General features: G+C 41.7%; 1 protein-coding gene across 10 annotated transcripts in view; it reads left to right on the top strand.

Annotated features, from left to right (window-relative positions):
* Positions 1–18,952, top strand: part of LOC133535246 (nuclear receptor coactivator 3-like) — a 79,716-nt gene extending 60,764 nt beyond the window's left edge. For 8 of the 10 annotated variants that reach the window (XM_061874887.1, XM_061874890.1, XM_061874888.1 and 5 more), the window contains 15 exons: positions 710–853; positions 3,234–3,381; positions 3,462–3,994; positions 4,093–5,048; positions 5,142–5,259; positions 5,618–5,857; positions 5,946–6,158; positions 7,045–7,162; positions 7,279–7,444; positions 8,046–8,396; positions 11,309–11,536; positions 11,618–11,876; positions 13,330–13,522; positions 17,301–17,523; positions 17,600–18,952. In XM_061874887.1, coding sequence (XP_061730871.1) covers positions 710–853; positions 3,234–3,381; positions 3,462–3,994; positions 4,093–5,048; positions 5,142–5,259; positions 5,618–5,857; positions 5,946–6,158; positions 7,045–7,162; positions 7,279–7,444; positions 8,046–8,396; positions 11,309–11,536; positions 11,618–11,876; positions 13,330–13,522; positions 17,301–17,523; positions 17,600–17,611 — 3,902 coding nt within the window. In that variant the 3' untranslated portion in view covers positions 17,612–18,952. The remainder of the gene's footprint in view (positions 1–709; positions 854–3,233; positions 3,382–3,461; positions 3,995–4,092; positions 5,049–5,141; positions 5,260–5,617; positions 5,858–5,945; positions 6,159–7,044; positions 7,163–7,278; positions 7,445–8,045; positions 8,397–11,308; positions 11,537–11,617; positions 11,877–13,329; positions 13,523–17,300; positions 17,524–17,599) is intronic. The other 2 variants (XR_009802182.1, XM_061874891.1) reach the window with 2 other exon arrangements.
* Positions 18,953–25,577: the final 6,625 nt, after the last annotated feature.

Raw genomic sequence — 25,577 nt, 5'->3', positions numbered from 1 at the left:
GAACAGTAGGTGTTAGTAGTGAACAAAAGGTGACCAATTGGTGTGCTTACTGCCAGGAAAAATGTATCTGGTCACTGAGGACTAAATGGATAAATATGTACCAATAAAAGATCTCATATTTCTTATTGGTGGGCGGTAGAGACAAAAGAGTGTACACTGTTAAGCTGGAAGACTTTTATATTTTTGACTTGACTACTAAAAGTTAACATACATTTATTTATGTGATTGTAGTTTGTTGTTGTATACAATTGTGCTGTATCGTAGGGAGAGGGGAAGTCTTAGAAACCCTTCTTGGTATGAGGAAATGCAGTTGGTAATGCAAGCACATGAATAAACTTACAGTGCTTTAAAAAGAATGCCACACTGACAATGCCAATCAAAAACCAAGCATTATTTTTCTCAAAAGGCAGAACTTGTATTGCTATACCATTACATGGTGCAGGTAGCCATAAACTCATGGCTGGTTAAAAAGACATCAAATTATTTGCTGAACTGTTACAGTACAAATGTTTTTCATACACTGTCATTTAAACAGCAACAATTGAAAGATGACCAGTGTGATACAATGTGGTCATCTCTGACCACACGTTTGTCATTCTATATATTTTCACAGTAAAATCACTTGTAGAATCCTGCTCTTTTCCTATATACTTATTGCATTTCAATAACCACTTCTATGTCATCCTAAAGTTCCATCCCTTTACTGTAGGTAAACTAATTGAAATTGAGCAGCAGAGCACTCTTCACACCACAATGCGTCCTGGTTGGGAGGACTTGGTGAGGCGCTGCATGCAGATGTTCCTCAATCGAAGCGAAGGACAACCATGGTCTTACAAACGCCACTATCAAGATGGTTTGTATTTCTGAGTATGACATTCTAACTGTAATACTCGAGGAAATGGCACTGTCTGATAGTACCTTATATTATATGTTGCCTGAATGTTACAAACCAACACATGCCAAGCATTACCATCAGACCAATCTGTTTGAACAGGGTCTGGAGTCTCTTCTGTTTACTTCTGTCTCGTAAGGATTGGCACCAAAACTCGATTTTATAATGGGAACAATATAAACCAAATGGAAAAAAATTAGATTAGCTATTGGTGTCCTAATTTCAGTGCTTAATTAATGCAGACTCTGCAACCTGCAACAAGCGCCTGAAGGTGATAAATTGCAATTAACGTATGTAGTATCTTGATGAAAGCAGTTATTCTTTTTAGACTTTAACACACCAACAGCAGTCCTCAAAAAAACGCACACACACATCACCGTCACACTCTTCACACCGGCAACACATAACTTCCTCATTATACATGAACCTCAACATTAAAACACAAGCAATTTTTTTGCACAGTCTTTGTTCTGTATTGATGCTGTTATGCTGTGAGAATTAAAAGGGGGAAAAAAATGTAGATTGTATTTAATATTGTTGAATTTATTACTTAATTTTATTGATATTGAAGTTAAAATATATAAAATTACTATTCTTTTCAACTCACATGTTACAAAATTCTGTGAAATATTGTCACAAGATTACATTTTCTAATCAAAACAGTCATACTTGCATTTTTTATTAATCACACTAAATTAATTGCATGCATTTTTTATATTAGCCTTAAAAAATATTTTGACAAGAATGCAATTTCATTATCAGAATATCATATTGGAACATTTTTTAAAATGTTCTACTTGAATGCACGTAACCTGCTTGTTCAAAACTCGATAATAGTTATAGCAGAAGCTCCATCTGGGTGTATTTTATTTGAATTCCTCCCACTTATCTTTGCAATGACGTATGCATTAACATGATCACTGACTAACAGAGGTGGGTAGTAACGCGCTACATTTACTCCGTTACATTTACCTGAGTAACTTTTGGGATAAATTGTACTTCTACGAGTAGTTTTTTTTTCTTGTAAAGTGTATAAAAACGAATATGGAAGCTGGACAGATAAGATGCCAAAAACCAACGACTTTCATGTGGTATTAGACAGAAAAGAGGAACTTTTTTTCTCCTCCATTTGAAAACGTGGACGTCTGATTCCAATCAATGCAAGTCATCAGAATCAGGTAATACACCAACTTATATTCTTGACTTCATGAAAGATAGGAATCTATATGTTGAACGTGCATGTATATTCATTAAAACACCTTCAACATGTGAACAAAAACGGCAAAATAAATACATATAAATTATATACTGTATATATATATATATATATATATATATATATATATATATATATATATATATATGATTGTGTGTGTGTGTGTGTGTGTGTGTGTATGTATGATATGTGTGTATTTGTATATATGAGGTAGATCACCTCGACTTGGTCATTTACTAATTGATAAACGTTGAAAAACTTATTGGGGTGTTACTATTTAGTGGTCAATTGTACGGAATATGTACTGTACAATCTACTAATACAAGTTTTAATCAATCAATCAATCAATCAGTCAATCAAATCAATGAATGCCTACTGAGGCTATGGTGCTGTTAAGTTATTGTGGCTCAATGTGCCATTTTTTTTATTTTATTTTAATGTACTATTATTTAATATATATTATGGTTTTAGTTGCTTAAGAGATATTCCTGGCTCTGAATTTGCTCATTGCTATTTTTATGTTTTTGTGCATTATTTGTTGCCGTAATCAGGTTACTCATCAGTTACTCAGTACTTGAATAGTTTTTTCACAACATACTTTTTACTTTTACTCAAGTAAATATTTGGGTGACTACTCCTTACTTTTACTTGAGTAATAAATCTCTAAAGTAACAGTACTCTTACTTTATTACAATTTCTGGCTACTCTACCCAACTCTGCTGACTAAACCATTTGCGGTTTAGGTGAAAAGAGCATGAGAGGTCAATATACTATGTGCGATTGATCTGCGTTTATTCATGATTAATGCGATGATATTTTGTGATTAATCACAAGATCTAACACATTAACTTTGACAGCCCTAGTAAAAATGCAAAAGGTTTTAAACAGATTTTCAGTTTTATAGTAGCAGTTTGGGCACCATTTAAATACTATTATGAATTTAACACTGGTGTTGATTATAATGTAAAGGATACCCATCCCCACTGTCCAGACAGGATGAACTATGATGGCACCATCCTAAATGTATGCTTATTACAAATGACCTCACTGAATACAGTTTGTCTAATTCATCAATACAGTTTATGTAATTTTCTTGAATCAACCTTTCTTTTCTCTGGTCAACAGCTATCCATAATGGTCACGCAGAGACGCCACTGTACCGATTCTCACTCTCTGACGGCACCCCTGTAACAGCCCAGACCAGGAGTGACCTCTGCAGAAATCCCAACACCAATGAACCACACTCATTTTTATCAACACATTTGCTTCAGAGGTGAGAATCATGCCTTCCTTTTCATATTAAAGTATTCTGCGCCATTGCCTTACCGTATCTTTTGAATGTTTATCTTTTAGGGAGCAGAATGGCTATCGTGGAAACCAAGTAGGAGGCATGAGGGCTCAAGCCATGGGTGTGAACAACCCCAACCAACAAATGAACATAGGCTATGGAATGGCTGACCAGGGCAACTTTGCCCAAAGAGGAGTGCCTCCTTATACTGGTGGAACCCGCATGAATCAAATGAATCCCATGCATCAGATGAACAACATGGGTCCAATGAATTCCATGCATGCTATGAACTCGTTGAACCAAATGGGGCAGATGAATCAGATGGGACACCATGCCATGCATCAGCATCAGCAACAGCATCAGCATCAGCATCAGCACCAGCATCAGCATCAGCATCAGCACCAGCACCAGCACCAACATCAACATCAACAGATCGCTCAGTTCCATGGAGGTGGGCCTGGAGGTGGAGGATATGGAATGGGAATGACCAGTCCCCCACAGGCCAGTCCAGGGATTAATGCGCCCCCACACAACGTCTTGGGTTCACCCAGAGTCCGAGGAAGTCCCAAGATGGGTGCCAGCCCCTTCTCTCCTGGAGGTACTAACCATGTTTATCTCGGATCAAACTAAATCTTAAATTATTATATTTTCGTGTTTAACCATCCTCGCGTGTTTTCTTTGTGGCATAATTTTTAGGCTTGAACTCTCCCATGAGCTCCAGCCACCCATGTAACTCGGGAAGTGGGACCACAACGTACTCCAGCAGCTCACTGAATGCTCTCCAAGCCATTAGTGAGGGTGTGGGCAATCCCTTGCCCTCCCCTCTTACCTCTCCTACCACACACAAGCCTGACAGTTCACCAAGTATCAATTCCACCAACCAGGCAGCAGGTGGTCCTTGCAAGCCCAGCATCCCATCTCACTGTGACTCTAAGAGTCCTGGCAGCTCTTTGGGGCCAACAGTGGACCTCCAGCACCCCCACACCCCCACTAGCGAGTGCCCTCCAGACAAACCAGACAGTCATGCCAGCAGAGAGGCAGGACCAAACATGGGAGAATTAAATCGACGGATACATGACAAAAGCCACAAGAAGCTTTTGCAGCTCCTTACTTCCCCAACAGATGAGCTGGCGCCACCTAATCACCCACCAAGCTCTACACTCGATGGCAAAGAAGGAACAACTGGTGTCACCAGTCCTTCCTCCACAACCGGTGTGTCTTCCTCTACGGGGGGAGGTCATGGTGCAGTGTCCTCCTCCGGCAGTGCGGGGAATTTTACAAGTCAGTCACTCCAGGAGAAGCACAAGATTCTCCACAAGCTCCTAAAAAATGGTAACACTCCGGATGAGGTGGCTCGTATCACAGCTGAGGCCACTGGAAAGAGTAGCTTAGATTCAGGCGTTTCAGAGGCTGGATCGGCATCTGTCGGAGGAGTTAGAGGATCAGAATCAAAGCAGGAGCAGCAAAGTCCTAAGAAGGAGAAACCCCACGCACTCCTTCACTACCTCCTTAATAAGGATGACACAAAAGAGGGTGTCGATATCAAGCCAAAGCTGGAAGAGCTAGAGGGTAGAGGAACTCAAGGGGCAGGAGTTACCAGCTCGGAGTCCCACGCCATAGATAGCAAGGTCAAGCTTGAGCCATCTGATGAGGTAAAAATTTTACCCAAAATTACCTTTCTCTACTTCATCATTATTTTTGACCAGAAACCTGTTTTGTCATTATTTCCATCATAAATGACCCAGGCGGAGACCTTGGAGACCATCTTGGGAACTAGAAACGTCTCAGGATTCTACCCAGAGCCCGATTCCAGATCAGGAAAAGAAGGAAACAAACTGGGAAATATACCTGAGAGTTTACTTGGTAAGCAGGCAGATTATATCTGGGCTTCTCAATAAATCAGTTTATTCAACCTACCAATCATCACCCAAATAATGAAACAATACAGAAAACTGCTCTTTAATGGAAGAAATGGCTGTACAGCTAAACAGGTAATGACTCTTCTGCTAAGAAAAAGGGGAGCAGCGAGCAGTGAATCAATTTTTTTTTAATTTTACATTTTTATTTTTTAACAATTGTAGTTCATACAGTTAGGAATCCTTACTTAGATGCAGCAAGTGTTATCTTTTTTACTTTTAACATTTTTGGTTCATGGTTTCCAGCAATGAATATAGTTTTTGTACTGTTATGTAACCTAACTTTTGTATTTTGTGTATTTCAGATGGAGATAAATGTGCGATGGCTTCAGGTCATCCAGGGATGTATAAAAGAACCATGTCCATGGATGCTAAGCCAATGATTGGAGAAGGTGGAGTTGGATGCGGCTTGGCTGTAAGAAGGAACGTCCCTTGTCCCACACTTATAAAACAAGAGAACATGGATGCTCCAATCCGACCTGGTGGTGTTCCCAATAGCTTTCCCGGAGCCGCAGGAGTGTGCCCGCCACGAGGAAATCCAACAAGTAAAAAAAAAAAAAACTCTTTGAACTAGCCTACCAAACATACCTGTAGGCTAAGCTTCATTGTCCATGACTGTCTTGTGTTGATCAGGAGGCATCGGGAGAGGGATGGGAATGCCACAGCGCCCTCCAATGGCAGGGCCAGGAGATTGGGGAATGCAAAGATCAAACACAGGCCCTCTGACTGGACCAGGTCACATAGGTATGGGCCGCTCTGGCCCAATGGGCGGACCCATGATCAACCGCTCCAACAGTGTACCTGCAAATACAAGGTCTATCCTGCAACAACAACTTATGGATATGGGTAAGTCGCCTGTCTTTGTGGTGTACCATCACAATATACTAAAATTTCAGTCCATAAGAGTATATTTGTCCTAGTATGTGAGCGTGAATGTGTTTTTTCTGTGTTGGCCTTGGGATGAGGTGGCAATATGTGCTGAATTTACCCTGCCCTCTGCCCAAAGAACTTAAAATGTTTTTGTTTTTTTCAATTAAAGTGCAAATATTAAAAAAGAAATTTCAATGTTAATGATGTGCATTTAGAGGAAATATATTAGGCTTAAGGGGAGGAATAAGGTTTATTTCAACTATTTTCCTTAAAATACGCATTAAGGATAATAATGTGTGTTTTAAGTGTGTTAAAGTTACTTGATTAATTGAGCAAACTAATTGATTACTAAAATAATTGCTAGCTGCAGCCCTACATATGAGTAAATGTGTATAAGCTGTCGAAGTGAAGAAGTTCAGACGGAAAATTCTTCATGAATACAAAGTTGTCCCTCGCCACATCATTGATCAATGTTTGCGGCTTCATTGAATTGCAAATTTTTTTAAAGCATATTGTGTGAACATTTTTTAACATAAATTATTTCCAAGCATAAATGAACAAAATATATGAATACAACTAGATCAGAGAGCATGGCTCCTAAAGTCAGTACAGTATTAGTTTCTATTATTATGTTGATTATGTGGGTTTTATTTCATGTCTATAGGGCCTGTCATTATGCGAAAAATTTATTCAAAAGGTTAAAAAGTAGCTTTTATGCTCTATAAATATATATTACATTTATAATGATTAATTCATACTTTGTGGACATTAATTTACCACCATTTGTGTTGTATTATTTATTGTAATTAATTTGAACTGTGTGAAGCATATGTCGATGTTCCTTCTTCTTCCCCCACTGTAGGTAGTAATGATGGCAATATGGCCTTGAGCCCATTTAGTGGACATGTCCCCACACCACACTCCCCTTCTTGGCGAGAATCTGCCATTGGGATGGACAGACCCCAAAATAACACTAACAGGTAAATCCAAGTCTTTTACTGTTGACATCATAACTCAAGGAATCATAAAAAGTATCATCACGTACACAATGCTGTACTACATATGGCTAAATACATCATGTTATCTGTTGTGTCAGGGAACAGTTTGGCAACCCCTTAGATGATCTTCTAGCTGCTCGCAGCGAGGGTCCGAGTGATGAGCGAGTACTTCTGGATCAGCTGGACTCTCTGCTCAACACTGCTGACATTATTGCGCTGCAGGAAATAGACCGAGCTCTCGGCATACCTGAAATAGTAGGCCAGGTATGGGATGTGTCAGCCATTATTTTGAATCACAAAGTTGAATAATAGAGATGTCTACGTAGCGCACAAAGTGATCAATTAGCTTCTCAAGGATACATGCATGCGCTCCTTGGAACCAACAGCAACTTTTTTACCATTCAAAATCAGATCCATTGTATAAGCTATGGGGCTTCACGGTGGCTATGGGGCTTCACGGTGGCAGAGGGGTTAGTGCGTCTGCCTCACAATACGAAGGTCCTGCAGTCCTGGGTTCAAATCCAGGCTCAGGATCTTTCTGTGTGGAGTTTGCATGTTCTCCCCGTGAATGCGTGGGTTCCCTCCGGGTACTCCGGCTTCCTCCCACTTCCAAAGACATGCACCTGGGGATAGGTTGATTGGCAACACTAAATTGGCCCTAGTGTGTGAATGTGAGTGTGAATGTTGTCTGTCTATCTGTGTTGGCCCTGCGATAAGGTGGCGACTTGTCCAGGGTGTACCCCGCCTTCCGCCCGATTGCAGCTGAGATAGGCGCCAGCGCCCCCCGCGACCCCGAAAGGGAATAAGCGGTAGAAAATGGATGGATGGATGGATGTATAAGCTATGTGTCTTCTTTGTACTGTAGACCCAAGGACCTGATGGCCAGGATCAAGGACCATCTCAGTGCGGCCCATCAGAGACTTTTTCACGTCCGGACTCGACCATTGGCATTGAGCAAAAGCCCATGTATGGCCAAGGGTACCCTGGACCCCCCGGACCGCCCTCGATGGGCATGCAGCATGGTTACGGTAGCAACACGCTACCGGGTCAATCTCCTGCAGGATTCAACCCCATGATGGGTCAGATGGGCCAGACAGGAGGATTCCCAGGCATGGGAGGTATGGGAAATCCCCGGGCAAACATGATGAGGCCTCGCATGATGACTGCCACCAAGCCTCTCAGACTGCAGCTTCAGCAAAGACTACAAGGACAACAGGTGTGTTAAAGATACCACTTTTTACCACACTTACACCGTTGTCTAATTTGCATAGTTGGAAATTACGCATTCGCATTTAATTATTTTAGACAGTTTAGTAATTCACTTCACACAGATTTTGTGAAGTGAAAATAAAAAACATGTTTTAGAAATGCAAAAAAACTGTTATTGAGCTTCTTTTTGTTGTTGGGGACACAGGATCCACAGAACAGCCCGCTAAGGAGAGAAATGCCGGATTCCATGTTAGCCTCCAAAAGTGACTAATAAGACCAAAAATAGTGTTACATATATTTCCGGTTGCTTTTTGAAAAAGAGAATCGAAATACACGCTGAATTTAGTGAAAAAGTCACTAAGTTTGCAACACTGATCCTTCCTGCTGCCTTTTCCTATTCTCTGGCAGACCAGGGGCCTTATGTGCATACGCACAAAAATGTAGCATGTGTCCTTTTTCACGTACACTAAGGTGGTCCTTTTGGGCTTTGCCACATTTGATTTCATCAGTGTGAAAGATCAAGGCAAACACTCAACTTTACCTTTTTTTGCAAATGCATTTAGTGCTTCAAATTCATTCATATTTGTGAGGATGCTATTTATTGTTAGATGATATAGGCAATCATTTTGCCACCGATTGCTGTCATAATGTGTTCTTGTGGCTCCAGCACAGCTTGGCCTGTCAGCAGCAGCAGCCGATGGTTGCGGCGCATTAATGGCACCGGAGATGGTGGTGGAATGGGCCAATTTTGTTAGTTCTTTTGTGTTGTGATTATATATTAAATAATTTAACAAGAGTCAAAAGTATTTTGTATAATTTTTAAAATGCTGACATATTTAAATTTAAAACATTTTAAACTGAATATTACAGAATTTTTAACATGAAACTCTAATCTGCCTGTGAGGAGGCTACTGTATGACCACATGTTCCCGTAAATTATACAGTCTATTCATCTTGGGGGTAATCAGTGTCACCAATATGTGGTCTTACCTTTTCTAAAGTTTTACGTATCATTGCATCGACTATCTTTTCAAGCAGGGAGAGCACTACTCTATGGTTCCCTCACCTGTTTTGGCCATGCACATTCAGCTTCTTCTTGACTTTCTTTCTAATGTAGTACCACTTAATACTTATTCATTCTTTTTTGCAGTGCTCTGACTACACAGCATTCACAGGCTCACACACTTTATCCCACTTAACCCTCTTTAATTCGATCAAAAAGCCAAAAAGAAGCCCCTCCTACTGCTTGAAGCGAATTCTGATTGGGCAGAAAGAGGGGATCTCAGGCACATGGCTAATTTCAATATGATTTGCGTAATACCCGGGGGCACGCCCTGTGCGTTACGTGGGATGTAAAAAAAAATAATAATAAATGCTTGGATTAGTACGTGCGTACACTTTAATACATGTGAAACGTTTATGGATTTGATAGTACACCAATTTTTAGTAGTAAATCTACCAACTCTCGAAGAGCAACTGCACTCTTTTTGGAATTTACAATCCTCAAGTAAGACAAGAACACATATGTTTTTCTTTTTTATGCATTCTGAGTTTATAAATTCGACAAGTAAGAGGTGGCTAACAATGCAGCTAATGGGAGTAAACTATTCTGTCCATGAAGCCCTCTAAAAAGCATTAAAAAACTGCCAACAATACTTCATTTACAACTTGAAACCTGAATATCAACCAAGTATTGACAATATTATTATTCTAAGCACAAATGTTAACAAACTACTTAAAGCTACGCCAGGATCACAGAGCGGTAACTAGCTTATGCTCCTATATTGACATATTGAGCCAGTGAGCTGCTGCATCGCCTTTGAGCTGATGAAAGTTAATTCTAGATCATAAATCATTTCTCTCGCCTGGATTGTAGAAGGGTGTGGCAATAAACCGAGAAGATGGTCAAGTTTGACATTCAAATTAGACCCGGATATGGCGAGAAAGAGACAAAAATTTGGTCATTTGCGCCCATCCTTTTTTTTTTGCCTGCGGGAGGATTATGATTAATTCTTCATTTGAACGGGATGATATAAACGTTCCATTAGTCGGCATCATAGTGAGAGCATACATTGTACAGTAAGTGAATGTCGTATTATGTTTGTAGTTTGTATACCCTGTTTAACACTTGTTTAACACTGCTTCATGATGCTCAGTGGTTCACTAAAGCTTAATCTATGTAGCACACAGCTTCTAAAGCTTGTAGCGCATCCTCTTTATATCAAGGGTTGAAAATATAAGGTTCTGGATCATCATTTGTCCCTAAGTAGTCTTTGTTGTCGCTCACACGGTCTGCCAAGAGCAGTAGTGGTGCTGTTGAAGTGAAAAGCGAACTTTGTGACGCCTGTATGAAATTCATATGTCGTTGTATGCTTAAAATGACCAAAATATGTAAATAATACATGTTATTATTGTCCCTGTTACTGCACTACATATATATTGTACTTACAGTGTGTATATAAAATGATGATGGAGCCTTTTAGATGTTTTTTAGAACGCTTTATAGAATAGAGCTATTCCCATTGGCTACATTGTTAGCTGACTTTTGCTCAAGTTTATTTACAAATTACAATACATAAAAAAAGAAAAACTTGTTTTCTTTTGTCACATAATTATTGTGAATGATGGACGGAAAATAAATAAAAAGTGCAGTTCCCTTTTTTATATATGAGGCCCAAGGTGGGTATGAGATGTGTTGGGAAATTCTATTTACTTTTAGGCATTGTAATGTCAAGCTAATGTCACAGTATTACAATCCCTCTATTATGTGGTGGTCCAAATGTATTCATGGCGGGCTGTCACAAATAAATGAATCTATGTGAAACACTGGATCATCTTTAAAGTTAATGTTGTGGTTGAAAGAAAACTGTAAGAAGTAACAGTCTTTATGAAGTACTATTTATTTTTCTTAATTGACAGTTCATGAACCAGACCCGTCAAGGAATAAAGATGGAAAACACTCCTGGAGGAAACCCTGCCATGCGCCCCGGCATGCGCCCCAGCATGCAACCTGGCATGCAGCCTGGCATGCAACCTGGCATGCAACCTGGCATGCAGCCTGGCATGCAGCCGGGTCTCCAACCCGGCATGCAGCCTGGCATGCAACATGGTCTGCAACCTGGGATGCAGTCCGGGATGAGTGGTCAGGTATGTCATCACAGGTTTTGCACCTTTTTGCATGAGCCAAGCAAGTACCCTGACCTAATGAGTGTTTGTTTTTTTTGGTAGCCGGGTTTCCTGAACGCTCAGATGATGGCCCAGCGCAGCAGGGAAATAATGACAATGCAGATGAGGAAGCAGCGGATGTTGATGGTGCAACAGCAGCAGCAGCAGCAGCAGCAGCAGCAACAGCCGCAGCAGCAACAGGCACAGGGGGCAGCAGCAGGATTCAGTCCTCCTCCAAATGTGACTGCGCCGGGAGGTATGGACGCTGCAATGGGAGGTTCGGCCATGAACAAGCCCGGCTTCAGCTACGGAGGTAACTATGGTGAGTCAAGAAAATAGAAACATGACTTTGTTTGAACATGTTCTTTAAAAATATGATTAGTTGAAATAATCATCGCACAGGTGGCCGATCTTCACCGCAGCTGTGTCCCAGTGTTTACGTGACCACAGATTGTACTCACATGAACGATTCCTTCAAAAGCGATGCACGCTCAGGGAGACACAATAACATTTCCATATTCCTAGAGAGTGCAGTTTTTTTAGGTGTTTGCTGCATTAAAATTACGGGAGAAAGTGAAAGTTGCAATAAATTGGGATTTTCCCATTGTAATGATACTGGTAAATCTGCTGAAAAAAAGGTAATTAACAAATCTAAACAAAAAAATTAGAAAAGCATTTGACACACATGGCACACACATGTGCAAACTTTTTTGCAAAGAAAACTACAGTAATGTAGCTTTCATATGATGAAAAAATATTAAAAAGTTGACAATTTAAAATCATTTATGTCGAAGACGAGTAAACAACATACATCTTCAATAATATGACTACAGAATTGACTACTCTTAAGTATATGCAAGCTTCATTTCTACTATTCTCCCTTGAAAAGATGCACTTTGGTTGAAGGGTGTACACTTGTGAGATACTGTATAGTGAAGTTATTTTCAATATGGTCTTTATTCATGCAGTGTAAATGTAGGCTTGGTGTATTTTAATCCATATCTACACCAACATTGTACTCCATCCGCTGGCATGTTTGTTGTTTACACATGTGACTTATTCCCACACAGTCGTGTGAAACAAACACCAAAAGGCTGTCTTATTATTGCTATTATGCCTGATCTCCTCTGCTGTCCACAAGTTGCAGACATTCTTCATGAGAAATAAATGTGTATGAATCAAGGAATCTCGGTCAATGTAAACAAGGAAGTGAAGACATGGGGCAATGCAAGGAGACATTTGATTGGTTCGACATTTGCATTGCGTTTGGTGCAGCTTGGACAAAATTGCGAGGCCCCATGTAATTCGCTGTGATTGATTGAATATGTGTGAACTGGCGCATCGCAAAATGTGAGGTACTGGAGTTTTACTCATACTTCTGCATTAAAATAAGAATTTGACACTGTTTTGTACTATTTTTAATGTGTTGAATGTATGTACTGCACTTTGGTCAACTGGGGTTGTTTTTAAATGTGCTATGTAAATAATTCAACTGAACTAAACTAAAACTGGAAATAACTAAATGTATTTAACCTTGAAGATTATTTTTTTAATATATGCAATTAAATAAAGCATAAATACTTAATCTAAATGAATTCATCAATGATTTTTTGTTTTAAAAGTGTAGTACTAAAATCTAGTGTTAAAATGTCGGATTGGGACTCGAAATCGAACCAAGTCTGAGGCCAAAAAAACATCCCTAATTAAGGCTACATTTATTTACAGAACATTAGCAACTGCGTGACTTCAGGGCTGTTCTTTCTTTGCATGTGCAGGAATGAACCAACAGGGGGAGCCGTCATTAATGGCGGCAGGTAGCAGCTCACCAGGAAACATGATGACGTCACGGATGGGCGGCCCTGCTCAGAACAACATGATGTCAGGAATGCAAGGGAGTCCACATGGAGCGCCCATGTATCCATCAGGAGACATGAAGGGCTGGCCACCGGGTGCAATGCCTCGCAAAAGGTATGCAACCTCCAATGTCCCTCCTGCAAGTATTTTGACATGACCTTACTGTCATGACATTTTCTTTGCATGCACAAGAAAAGCGTCCTCATTTGTGCGATACGTCTTTCTGTGTCGAGGGTGTCAGAAGGGTTTTAAAAAATCTTAAATACAATATAATTAAAGGCCTTAAAATGTCTCAAATTCTCATTAAATCTCATACAAGGTTCTAAATACGGTCTTTAAAATCTATGATACTTTTATTTAAATCATGGATAAAATTCATCAGTCTTGCTTTTATATCTTTTGATTTTAGAGGACAGTATAACATAACTACAAAACTGAACTAAAGTAGGCTACTCGTGCCATTGGATCAGGATTATTTGCGCGCCACAAGCTATTGTGCTGTGCGGATGCAATAGCGTCTTACAGCTGAGCATAGGAGCGGAGAAAACATAACAAAAGACCACAACAAAGCCAAATTACTTTCATAAGATGAGCAAGTGCAAGTTCAACGATTTGTGGCTCCAGAACAATCAATTTAATGCATCATTGAAGCCGGTGGATGGAAACATAAAGTATTTAGTACCCGGATGTGGAGCCATTGAAGAGGGAAGCGTTTGTAAACACTGCGGTGAAAGTAAATGGAAGGATGATGTAAAAGTCAAAAATCCGGTGTAAGTCTGTGTCAAAAACACTTGCACAACTATACAATAATCCTAAGGAGGGTTTTGTGGATATAGTGGCGCCAATTGACGAAAGAGATCAAAATGAGATATTTACTGGTGAAATCGTACTAAAACATACAGTGAGCATGCACTACTTTCTCTGTGGTAGTATTATTCTCACAACAGTAAAAAATATGAAACAAACATACATAATGATCATATATTATTCAATCCAATAATTTCAGGTCGGCTTCTTATGCCTAATATTTTCTTTTAGTTTATACAGCAACTGACACTGAAAGCTATAAAGGTTGTCTGTTTTGTGTTCTGGTTGGGTGAGGAAAGCAAGAAGATTTAAAAGTGTCATCTTGTCATGATTAAATAAAACTGTGTCCTTGTTTTTCAGCAATATGTTTTCAAAAAAGGCACAAAATACAAAATACAGATACAAATTGATATTAGTAAATTTTAATGTTATCTACATTATTCACATCCAAATTTTGTTTGAGGCTTGAAAACCATAAGAGTCTTCTTTCTTTTTAGACAATCACTCTGTCTGCACTCTGTTTTTTACAACTTTGTGCAAATACAGTAGTAGTACTGTAGATGTTTTTACATGTTTGCTTAATATGGGGTGGTAAAGCTCGATTGGTAGAGCGGCCGTGCCAGCAACTTGAGGGTCGCGAGTTCAATCCCCGCTTCCGCCATCCTAGTCACTGCCGTTGTGTCTTTGGGCAAGACACTTTACCCACCTGCTCCAAGTGCCACCCACACTGGTTTAAAATGTAACTTAGATATTGGGTTTCACTATGTAAAGCGCTTTGAGTCACTAGAGAAAAAGCGCTATATAAATATAGTTCACAATAATTCTGACTTCTGTAAAAGCACTGCAAAAGTTAACCCTTTCACTTTCGCAGTGATGCTAACTGTCCCTTTCACAGACAATATATTGTTGTCCTTTCCTCTACATTGCTGATCTTCTGGTTGGTGTTGTTACATGGAAACACTTGATATGAAGCACACACTTCTATGGCAAATCAGAAAAATAGCTGTTATGTTTTGCTGCAGTAAATCAGACCCGTTTCCAGTGAGGGTTGGACTCCGTCAGGGCTGCCATTTGTCACCGGTTCTGTTCATAACTTTCATGGACAGAATTTCTAGGCGCTGTCTGGCCGTTGAGGGGTTCCGGTTTGTTGGCTGTAGGATTAGGTCTCTGCTCTTTGCAGATGATGTGGTCCTGATAGCTTCATCTGGCCAGGATCTTCAGCTCTCACTGGATCGGTTCGCAGTCAAGTGTGAAGCGACGAGGTTGGGATTCAGTCCAAGTCCATAGTTCTCGCCCGGTAAAAGGGGGGAATGCCGTCTCCAGTTTGCGGAGAAGACCCTGCCCCAAGTGGAGGAGTTCAATTACTTTGGAGTATTGTTCACGAGATAGGAAAGAGTGGATTGTGAGATTGACAGGCGGATCGCTGCGGGCTCTCCATTAGAGATAGGGTGAGAAGCTCTGTCATCCGGGAGGAGCTTAAAGTAAAGCCTCTGCTTCTCCACATCGAGAGGAGCCAGATGAGGTGGTTCGGGCATTTGATCAGGATGCTACCCAGATAAATTACGGCAAATTAGGGCACGTCCGACTGGTAGGAGACCACGGGGAAGACTGTCTCCTAGCTGGCCTGGGAACGCCTCGAGATCCCCCGGTAGGAGCTGGTCCAAGTAGCTGGGGAGAGGGATGGATGCTGCCGCCGCGACCCGACCTCGTATAACCGGAAGAAAATAGATGGATGTTTGCGGATATTTTTTTTCAATTTGTTTACCATAGAGAGACTTCTGGTGTATTTAGTTAGTTCTACCATTTTGTTTTCTATTGTAAAAAAGCAGCGAATCAATTCATACACTTACAATGGGTGGGAAATGGTCTTAAATTATTTTCAATATGGTCTTTAAAGGCTTACTGAAATGAGATTTTCTTATTTAAACGGGGATAGCAGGTCCATTCTATGTGTCATACTTGATCATTTCGCGATATTGCCATATTTTTGCTGAAAGGATTTAGTAGAGAACATCGACGATAAAGTTCGCAACTTTTGGTCGCTAGTAAAAAAGCCTTGCCTTTACCGGAAGTAGCAGACGATGTGCGTGTGACGTCACCGGTGTGAGGGCTCCTCACATCCTCACATTGTTTATAATGTGAGCCACCAGCAGTGAGAGCTATTCGGACCGAGAAAGCGACGATTTCCCCATTAATTTGAGCAAGGATGAAAGATTTGTCGATGAGGAAAGTGAGAGTGAAGCACAAAAAAAAGAAACAAAGAAAGATAGAAAAAAGGTGACGGCTCCAGGCGGCAGTGGGAGAGTTTAAGATGTAATTAGACACGTTTAGTAGGATAGTTCTGGAAAATCCCTTATCTGCTTATTGTGTTAATATTATTTTAGTGAGATTATAGTCATACCTGAAAGTTGGATGGCTGCGGTGAACGCCAGTGTCTCTGAGAGAAGCCAAGATCACAGCTACCTTTTGAGCGGCAGGATGAGGTCGCGTAATCCACTGAAGTCTCCGTTAAGAGCCGACTTAATATCACAATTTTCCCATCCAAAAACTTGCTGGTTGACGTTGAGAAACATGTTCGCTTGACCGCTCAGTGTTAAAGTTTTACAACAAACAAAGAAACAGCGGCTGTGTTTCGGTGCTAAAGACAGCTGCAATCCACCGCTTTCCACCAACAGCTTTCTTATTTATAGTCTCCATTTTTAATTGACCAAATTGCAAAAGATTCAGCAACACAGATGTCCAAAATACTGTGTAATTATGCGATGAAAAGAGATGACTTTTAGCCGTAAGTGGTGCTGGGCTAATATGTCCCCTCCAACCAATAACGTCACAAACACGCGTCATCATTCCGCGACGTTTTCAACAGGAAACTCGGCGGGAAATTCAAAATTGTAATTTAGTAAACTAAACCGGCCGTATTTATTGGCATGTGTTGCAATGTTAATATTTCATCATTGATATATAAACTATCAGACTGTGTGGTCGGTAGTAGTGGGTTTCAGTAGGCCTTTAAGTGTTAAATTTGTCTTGTTAAAACCTGCAGAGACCTGGTGTGTAGGACTTAGTGGTTCTTGTTGTCTTGCAGCTCATATCCCCAGCAACAGTTTGCCCAGCAGGCCAACCAAGGCCAGTTTGCAAACATGATGATGAGCAACTCCATGGGCAGGCCCGGCGCGGTCGGCGGGGGCGGCTCGGCACAAATGGGCCAAATGCCGGCACAGATGCAGGGCCAAATGCCAGGACAGATGCAGGGCCAGATGGGCATGAACCCAATGGGAATGGGTCGCATGCCAATGGGGCCTGATCAGGTAAAGTTTTAGTGTGTCCGAGTCTTGATGTTTTTTAAAACTTTGTTGCATCTCCTCACCGCTTTTCTCTTTGCAGAAGTATTGCTGAGAACATGGCTCAATTCTACCACAACACACTGCTCATCCAAGAGGACGCCTTGTGGGGCGACTGTGTTGAGCAGAACGGGACGACGGTACAATTGTCTCTGGCTGCACTTTAACCTGGAGGTTTCTGTACGGCGGAAGGGGGAGATTGCTGCAATATTTTTCATCTTTATAGCCTTTCTTTAAAAAGAATGATGCCTTCTCAACAATTTTTGTTATGTTTTTGTTCCCCCTTTCTTCCAATCATGTGTATTCGCCTCACCTTGAAGTCATTGGAAGCTATAAGCACACAGTTGGAGCAATAACGTCTGTTCTTTTCCACCCACTGAGCATCTCAACCTCTGTTTTTGGCAAACAAAAGGTACTGCAGTATTAGATGTCTCAAACATCGTCTGTAAATAGGATTTGTAAATATTCTGCAAAATATATCAAACATGATTTTAAAAGCCTATAATTGCACAAAGGATGAGACTTGCTTGTATTTTGTGTCCAGTAGGTCAAAGCTGATTTTAATTTTTCTGAAATCTTTCCAAATATTACAGGTCTGATGGGATTTCCGTTTCCTTTTTCCTTGTCTTTTTTTAATTTTATGTTTAATTTTTGTATTCTCTGACAATGTGTGTATGTAATGTCTTAGCGAGGCACTTTTAAATGTGACATGGATCTGACAAACTGAAGGTTTTGAGCTTTCACACTCAGAAGTTTTATTGGAAAGTGCTGGAACTTTTTGAACCGTCAGTCACGTGGAACTATTTTATTGAGTAGCGTGCGAGTACAACGAAAAAGGACACAAACTTCAACAACACTTCTGGTCCTTGCAGTTCTCCTTCCTGTTCAGTTTCCATGCAGTGTATTTTTTTAGCCATTTTCTCTTAGACTGTTGACTCTACCTTTTCAACATGCGCAATCCAAAGATATTTTCCCACATCTTTATAGTTTTTAAAGTTTCCTGGTGTACATTTAATGATATACATTATTTTATTCAGATGGTAAATAGGTACATATAGCTAAGCAAATACATCCGATGGTTATGTCGTTAAATGTAAAATTGTTCTGCAGCACGTGGGCTTTCTGTGAAGTGCAGAAATGACTGGAAATTCTCTGCTGTGTAAACCGAAAAGTCCACTTCAAGACATATCAATAGTTCATGTATTTTTTTAAGAAACAACTTCATTTTATGGCCAGATTTTGTTACTTTGTGGGCGGTGGAAAAAAAAAAAAAAGAACTTTGTAATGTGAGATCTTTTGGCAGTCTCGAGGTATGTCATTTTACAAGATGTATATTACAGATTTGTTTTTTCAGTTGATGTTGATATCGATGTAAATACAAATTTCTATTTAAACACTTTTGATTGTGGACCTCTGATTTTCAGCGGGCACATCACCTGGTATATTATGTTTACAAAATAAAGAAACAAAACCAAAATGTGTCAAGTTATTGAAGGGAAAAAATGTGACCTTGTTTCTCACAGTACTCATTCATCCATCCATTTTTTACCGCTTGTCCCATTCAGGGGTGCTGGAGACAATCTCACCTGCATTCGGGCAGAAGGCAGGGTACACCCTGGACAATAAAATTCCATACCAACTTTATTCATATAGCCCTTTATTTGAATATTGACTAATTTATTTGTCACATTTCCAGCTAAAATGACTATCCTTGAGTCCAGTGTTCCTTTGAAAAATATGACTAAATATTTTAATTTCAATATAAAGAAAACTTACCCTCGATGGTGTGTGTATATTGTTGCACTTGCACGACACGCATGTGTGCAATGATCCATGTCAGCTCGAGAGGGAGACTGATCGTGTCCCAAATCACTGACGCACTTACAATCGAAATTTGTAGTCCTCTATTAATCTTATCCTTAAAATGAATGTATTTTCTATTTTTATTATATATCATAGTGTATATTTGGTTTCAGTGGTGTGTCGTCAGGGCCAGCAAGGCCTTCTCTGCTGGCCTAACATAACCAGTAATCAAGATCACAACTAAAGATACTATAATTTTTTTTAACTTCCTTTCACCAAATATCAAAAAGTATTCATATTCTCTTCATGTCATATATGCTCCTTCCATTGCTGTTGTTTTTAGTTTTAGTTTGTATCTGTGGGGGGAAGTGTGGCCAGCGCACCTGCAGGAGCAAAGGTCACCGCCTCTGTCTATGGTGCTGAGGACAAGCCCCATCGGATGGGGGCGGAGCATGTGCTGACGGCGAGACGCAGCTGACAGGTGATTAGATTTCACAGGTGGTACGTGTTGATCTAATCATTGGTTGTCTTTAACAGTAAGCGGCCGAGAGCTGAGGACAAGAGAGGATACGGACGTGACTGAAACTGCATGCTTGGCTCCTGTGCCGTGTTTAAAGTGGAACTGCTCGGAAGCAACTTCTACAGTATCCAATCAGATTCAGATGGTTTATGTTGCCATGCTGTATGAAATCTGCCAAGGGCCTTCAGTATCGACAATGCGGGTGTCCGTGCACTGTAAGTGTACGGGGATGTACAGTTGATAGACAGTTGCGATAGCCAATCAGATCACCAGTTGTCAGTAAGGCCTTCTAGACGGGGTCACTTTGAACGTGACATTTACGCGTCTTGTGATTGGATACTCAGTGGGCCTGTTAGCGGATGAGGATGAGAACACATAGAGTTGATAGACAGTTGCGATAGCCAATCAGATCACAAGTTATTGACAGTAGTCTATCCAAGTAGCCTCATGTTAACGAGACTGATTGGATACACACTTGTCATTCCAAAGTATGTATCCAATCACAAGTTTCTATTTAGGGAAGTGGGAAGTGTTAAGCCGTAGACAGACCGGGATAGCAGAGAAGGAGAACAAAATGTTGATTAGGCGGCAGATATATATTTGTAAGGCCAATTTCAAGAAGGATGTTTGAAGATAAACTACATCTTATAAGACGATGTCGGCCCACTAGGAAAGCTAGCTCAGCTGTTCTGGTGATGAAATGGAAAAATGCTCCCCATTTCCACTCGAATAAGCCGACGACGAGGGGCACCACTGGCTTATACGGCGTCGAATGGGTCCCACTAACTGTGAGTACAAATATTTTATTTTTTCACTTTTCATGTTTTTGACAGTGCCACATAAGATATGTTTTAATTGCGCCAGAAAATAACCCGTTTTGTACTCTGTGGATGTAATTCAATGGCCAGTAGGGCATAAACGTGTTCCTGTATTGTATTTCTCCAGCAATGGTCATGTGATGACATCAATTATGGTATTTTGAGAGGTAATCATTGAAGTCGGACATCACTGAAGGCCTAGGTGGGAAACGCACGGCCCGCCACTGTTTGGTTTGAAGTACTATAAACATACTTGCCAACCCTCCCGGATTTTCCGGGAGACTCCTGAAACTCAGCGGCTCTCCCGAAAACCTCCCGGGACAATTTGCCTCCCGAAATTCAGGTGGAGCTGGAGGCCACGCCCCCTCCAGCTCCATACGGACCTGAGTGGTGACAGCCTGTTTTCACATCCCCTTTCCCACAATATAAACAGCGTGTCTGCCCAATGACGTTATAACTGTAGAATGATCGAGGACAAGTTCTTGGTTTCTTATGTGGGTTTTATTGTTAGGCAGTTTCATTAAAGTCCTCCCAGCGCAGTAACAACACACAACAACAGCAGTCACGTTGTCGTCTGCCGTAAACAGCAATGATGTGACACTCTTAAACAGGACAATACTGCCATCTACTTTACATGCATATGTGACAATAACATCCAAGCCGCAGCTGCGATTGGACCTGGATAGCCTCCGGGAAGAAGTAGTGGACTACCAAGTGCTTGGCAGAGAAGATCTTCCTCAGGAAGCAAAGATTGACCGGTTTTGGGCCATGCGAGGGAGAGATGGAAGATTCCAGACTGTAGTGAATTTGATGAAAGCACTTTTGTGCGTGCCACACAGCAATGCATCATCAGAGAGGGTGTTCAGCATGGTTAGAAAAATAGTGACAGAGAATAGAACAATTCAACCCTTAACTCAACAATGAGTGGATGAGTGTTGTGTGTGTATATGTGTAAATAAATGAATACTGAAATTCAAGTATTTCTTTTATATATATATATATATATATATATATATATATATATATATGAAATACTTGACTTGATGAATTCTAGCTCCTCCCCTCTTAACCACGCCCCCCACCCCCGACCACGCCTCACTTCCCGAAATCGGAGGTCTCAAGGTTGGCAAGTATGACTATAAACACCCTTGGCCTGTGTGTTGGATGGAACATAAGGGAACTTGCGGCTCACTTCATTTATGTTCTTATGCTAAAGGTGTGTTCCATTTACCTTGGAAATCCGACCCCGCGGGGCGCCCAAGTCGAAATTCCGAATACGCAGTCAAAAATTCCGACATCCCAGGACAGATATAACGTACCATTGAAACCACAGCAGCTTTCTGATTTGTCTGCGAAGCGTTTCATTTAAAGTATGCATGCTTAAACATAACTTCCTGTTGTTCTACGACAGTTAACGACTTCATTAAAAAAAAAAGTACATTCAAAATATTTTAATAGCAACAAATTGAGTACTTCAATAATGAGCCTTTTTATTAATGGCGCCAATGTAATATATCAGCGGGATTGTCATCTTACCCTTTTGAGTACCTGTGAGTCAATGAAGTTTGAGTCTTTGTGGAGTACTCGTGAGTTAATAAATCTCAAGTCTCCATCGAGTACCTGCGACAAAGTAAAACTCAAGTCTTCTTGAGTACCTGTAAGTCAGTGGAACCCGAGTCTTCGTCAAGTACCTGTTATTCAGTGAAACTCAAGTCTTTGTCAGCCCACAAGTCGGCAAAACTCAAGTCGAGTCGTGTCAAGCACACTTCAGTCAGTGAAACTTGAGTCTTCCTCTAGTACCCATAAGTCAGTGAAACTCGAGTATTTGTTGAGTACCTGTGAGTCAATGATATTTGAGTCTTTGTTGAGTACACGTAAGTTAATAAGATTCAAGTCTACATTGAGTACCTGTGACTCAGTGAAACTCTAGTCTTTGTCAGCCCACAAGTCGGTGAAACTCGAGTGTGTGAAGCACAATTTAGTCAGTGAAACTCGAGTCTTCCTCGAGTACCCATGAGTCAGTGAAACTCAAGTCTTTGTTGAGTACCTGTGAGTCAATATTTGAGTCTTTGTCGAGTACTTGTGAGTTAATAAAATTCAAGTCCCCATCGAGTACTTGTGACTCAGTGAAACTCGAGTCATTGAGTACCTGTGAGTCAATGATATTTGAGTCTTTGATAAGTACTTATGATTTAATAAAATTCAAGTCCCCATCGAGTACTTGTGACTCAGTGAAACTCGAGTCATTGAGTACCTGTGAGTCAATGATATTTGAGTCTTTGATAAGTACTTGTGATTTAATAAAATTCAAGTCCCCATCGAGTACTTGTGACTCAGTGAAACTCAAGTATTTTTTGAGTACATGTGGGCTGACAAAGACTAGAGTTTCACTGAATCACAGGTACTCAACAAAGACTTGAGTTTCACTGACTCATGGGTACTCGAGGAAGACCCGAGTTTCACTGACTAAATTGTGCTTCACACACTCGAGTTTCGCCGACTTGTGAGCTGACAAAGACTACAGTTTCACTGAATCACAAGTCGGCGAAACTCGAGTGTGTGAAGCACAATTTAGTCAGTGAAACTCGAGTCTTCCTCGAGTACCCGTGAGTCAATATTTGAGTACTCGTGAGTTAATAAAACTCAAGTCTACATCGAGTACTTGTGACTGAGTGAAACTCGAGTCTTTGAGTACCTGTGAGTCAATTATATTTGAGTCTTTGTTGAGTACATGTGATTGGTTGCGGGGGGTCGCTGGAGCCTATCTCAACTGCATTCGGGCGGAAGGCGGTGTACACCCTGGACAAGTCGCCATCTCATCGCAGGGCCAACACAGATAGACGGACAACATTCACACTCACATTCACCCATACATCCATCCATTATCTACCGCTTGTCCCTTTTGGGGTGGCGGGGGGTCGCTGGAGCCTATCTCAGCTGCATTCGGGCTGAAGGCGGGATACACCCTGGACATGTTGCCATCTCATCGCAGGGCCAACACAGATAGACGGACAACATTCACACTCACATTCATCCATACATCCATCCATTTTATCTACCACTTGTCCCTTTTGGGGTTGCGGGAGGTCGCTGGAGCCTATCTCAGCTGCATTCGGGCGGAGGGCGGGGTACACCCTGGACAAGTCGCCACCTCATCTCAGGGCCAACACAGATAGACGGACAACATTCACACTCACATTCACCCATACATCCATCCATTATCTACCGCTTGTCCCTTTTGGGGTCGCGGGTGTCACTGGAGCCTATCTCAGCTGCATTCGGGCGGAAGGCGGGATACACCCTGGACATGTTGCCATCTCATCGCAGGGCCAACACAGATAGACAGACAACATTCACACTCACATTCATCCATACATCCATCCATTTCCTACCGCTTGTCCCTTTTGGGGTCGCGGGTGTCACTGGAGCCTATCTCAGCTGCATTCGGGCAGAAGGCTGGCGTACACCCTGGACAAGTCGCCACCTCATCGCAGGGCCAACACAGATAGACAGACAACATTCACACTCACATTCACCCATACATCCATCCATTATCTACCGCTTGTCCCTTTTGGGGTGGCGGGGGGTCGCTGGAGCCTATCTCAGCTGCATTCGGGCTGAAGGCGGGATACACCCTGGACATGTTGCCATCTCATCTCAGGGCCAACACAGATAGACAACATTCACACTCACATTCATCCATACATCCATTCATTTTCTACCGCTTGTCCCTTTTGGGGTCACGGGGGGTCGCTGGAGCCTATCTCAGCTGCATTCGCGTGGGAGGCGGCATAGACCCTGGACAAGTTGCCAACTCATCACAGGGCCAACACAGATAGACAGTCAACATTCACACTCACATTCATCCATACATCCATACATTTTCTACCCCTTGTCCCTTTTGGGGTTGAGGGGGGTCGCTGGAGCCTATCTCAGCTGCATTCGGGCGGAAGGCTGGCGTACACCCTGGACAAGTCGCCACCTCATCGCAGGGCCAACACAGATAGACAGACAACATTCACACTCACATTCATCCATATATCCATCCATTTTTTTACCGCTTGTCCCTTTTGGGGTCGCTAGAACCTATTTCAGCTCCATTCGGGCGGAGGGCGGGGAACACCCTGGACATGTTGCCATCTCATCGCAGGGCCAACACAGATAGACAGACAACATTCACACTCATATTCATCCATACATCCATCCATTTTCTACCGCTTGTCCCTTTTGGGGTTGCGGGGGGTCGCTGGAGCCTATCTCAGCTGCATTCGGGCGGATGGCGGGGTACACCCTGGACAAGTCGCCAACTCATCGCAGGGCCAACACAGATAGACAACATTCACACTCACATTCATCCATACATCCATTCATTTTCTACCGCTTGTCCCTTTTGGGGTCGCTGGAGCCTATCTCAGCTGCATTCGCGTGGGAGGCGGCGTAGACCCTGGACAAGTCGCCACCTCATCACAGGGCCAACACAGATAGACAGTCAACATTCACACTCACATTCATCCATACATCCATCCATTTTTTTACCGCTTGTCCCTTTTGGGGTCGCTGGAGCCTATCTCAGCTCCATTCGGGAGGAGGGCGGGGTACACCCTGGACAAGTCGCCACCTCACCGCAGGGCCAACACAGATAGACAGACAACATTCACACTCACATTCATCCATTTTTTTACCGCTTGTCCCTTTTGGGGTCGCTGGAGCCTATCTCAGCTCCATTCGGGGGGAGGGCGGGGTACACCCTGGACAAGTCGCCACCTCATCGCAGGGCCAACACAGATAGACAACATTCACATTCAAACATTAGGGCCAATTTTAGTGTTGCCAATCAACCTATCTCTGATTCAGTAAAAAAAACACAAAAAAACAGGAGT

This window comes from Nerophis ophidion, linkage group LG16 (genome assembly GCF_033978795.1).
Source record: "Nerophis ophidion isolate RoL-2023_Sa linkage group LG16, RoL_Noph_v1.0, whole genome shotgun sequence".
In the NCBI taxonomy this organism is placed as follows: domain Eukaryota; kingdom Metazoa; phylum Chordata; class Actinopteri; order Syngnathiformes; family Syngnathidae; genus Nerophis; species Nerophis ophidion.
Note: the sequence above shows the minus strand (reverse complement) of the source record. Positions and strands in the feature narration are given on the sequence as shown.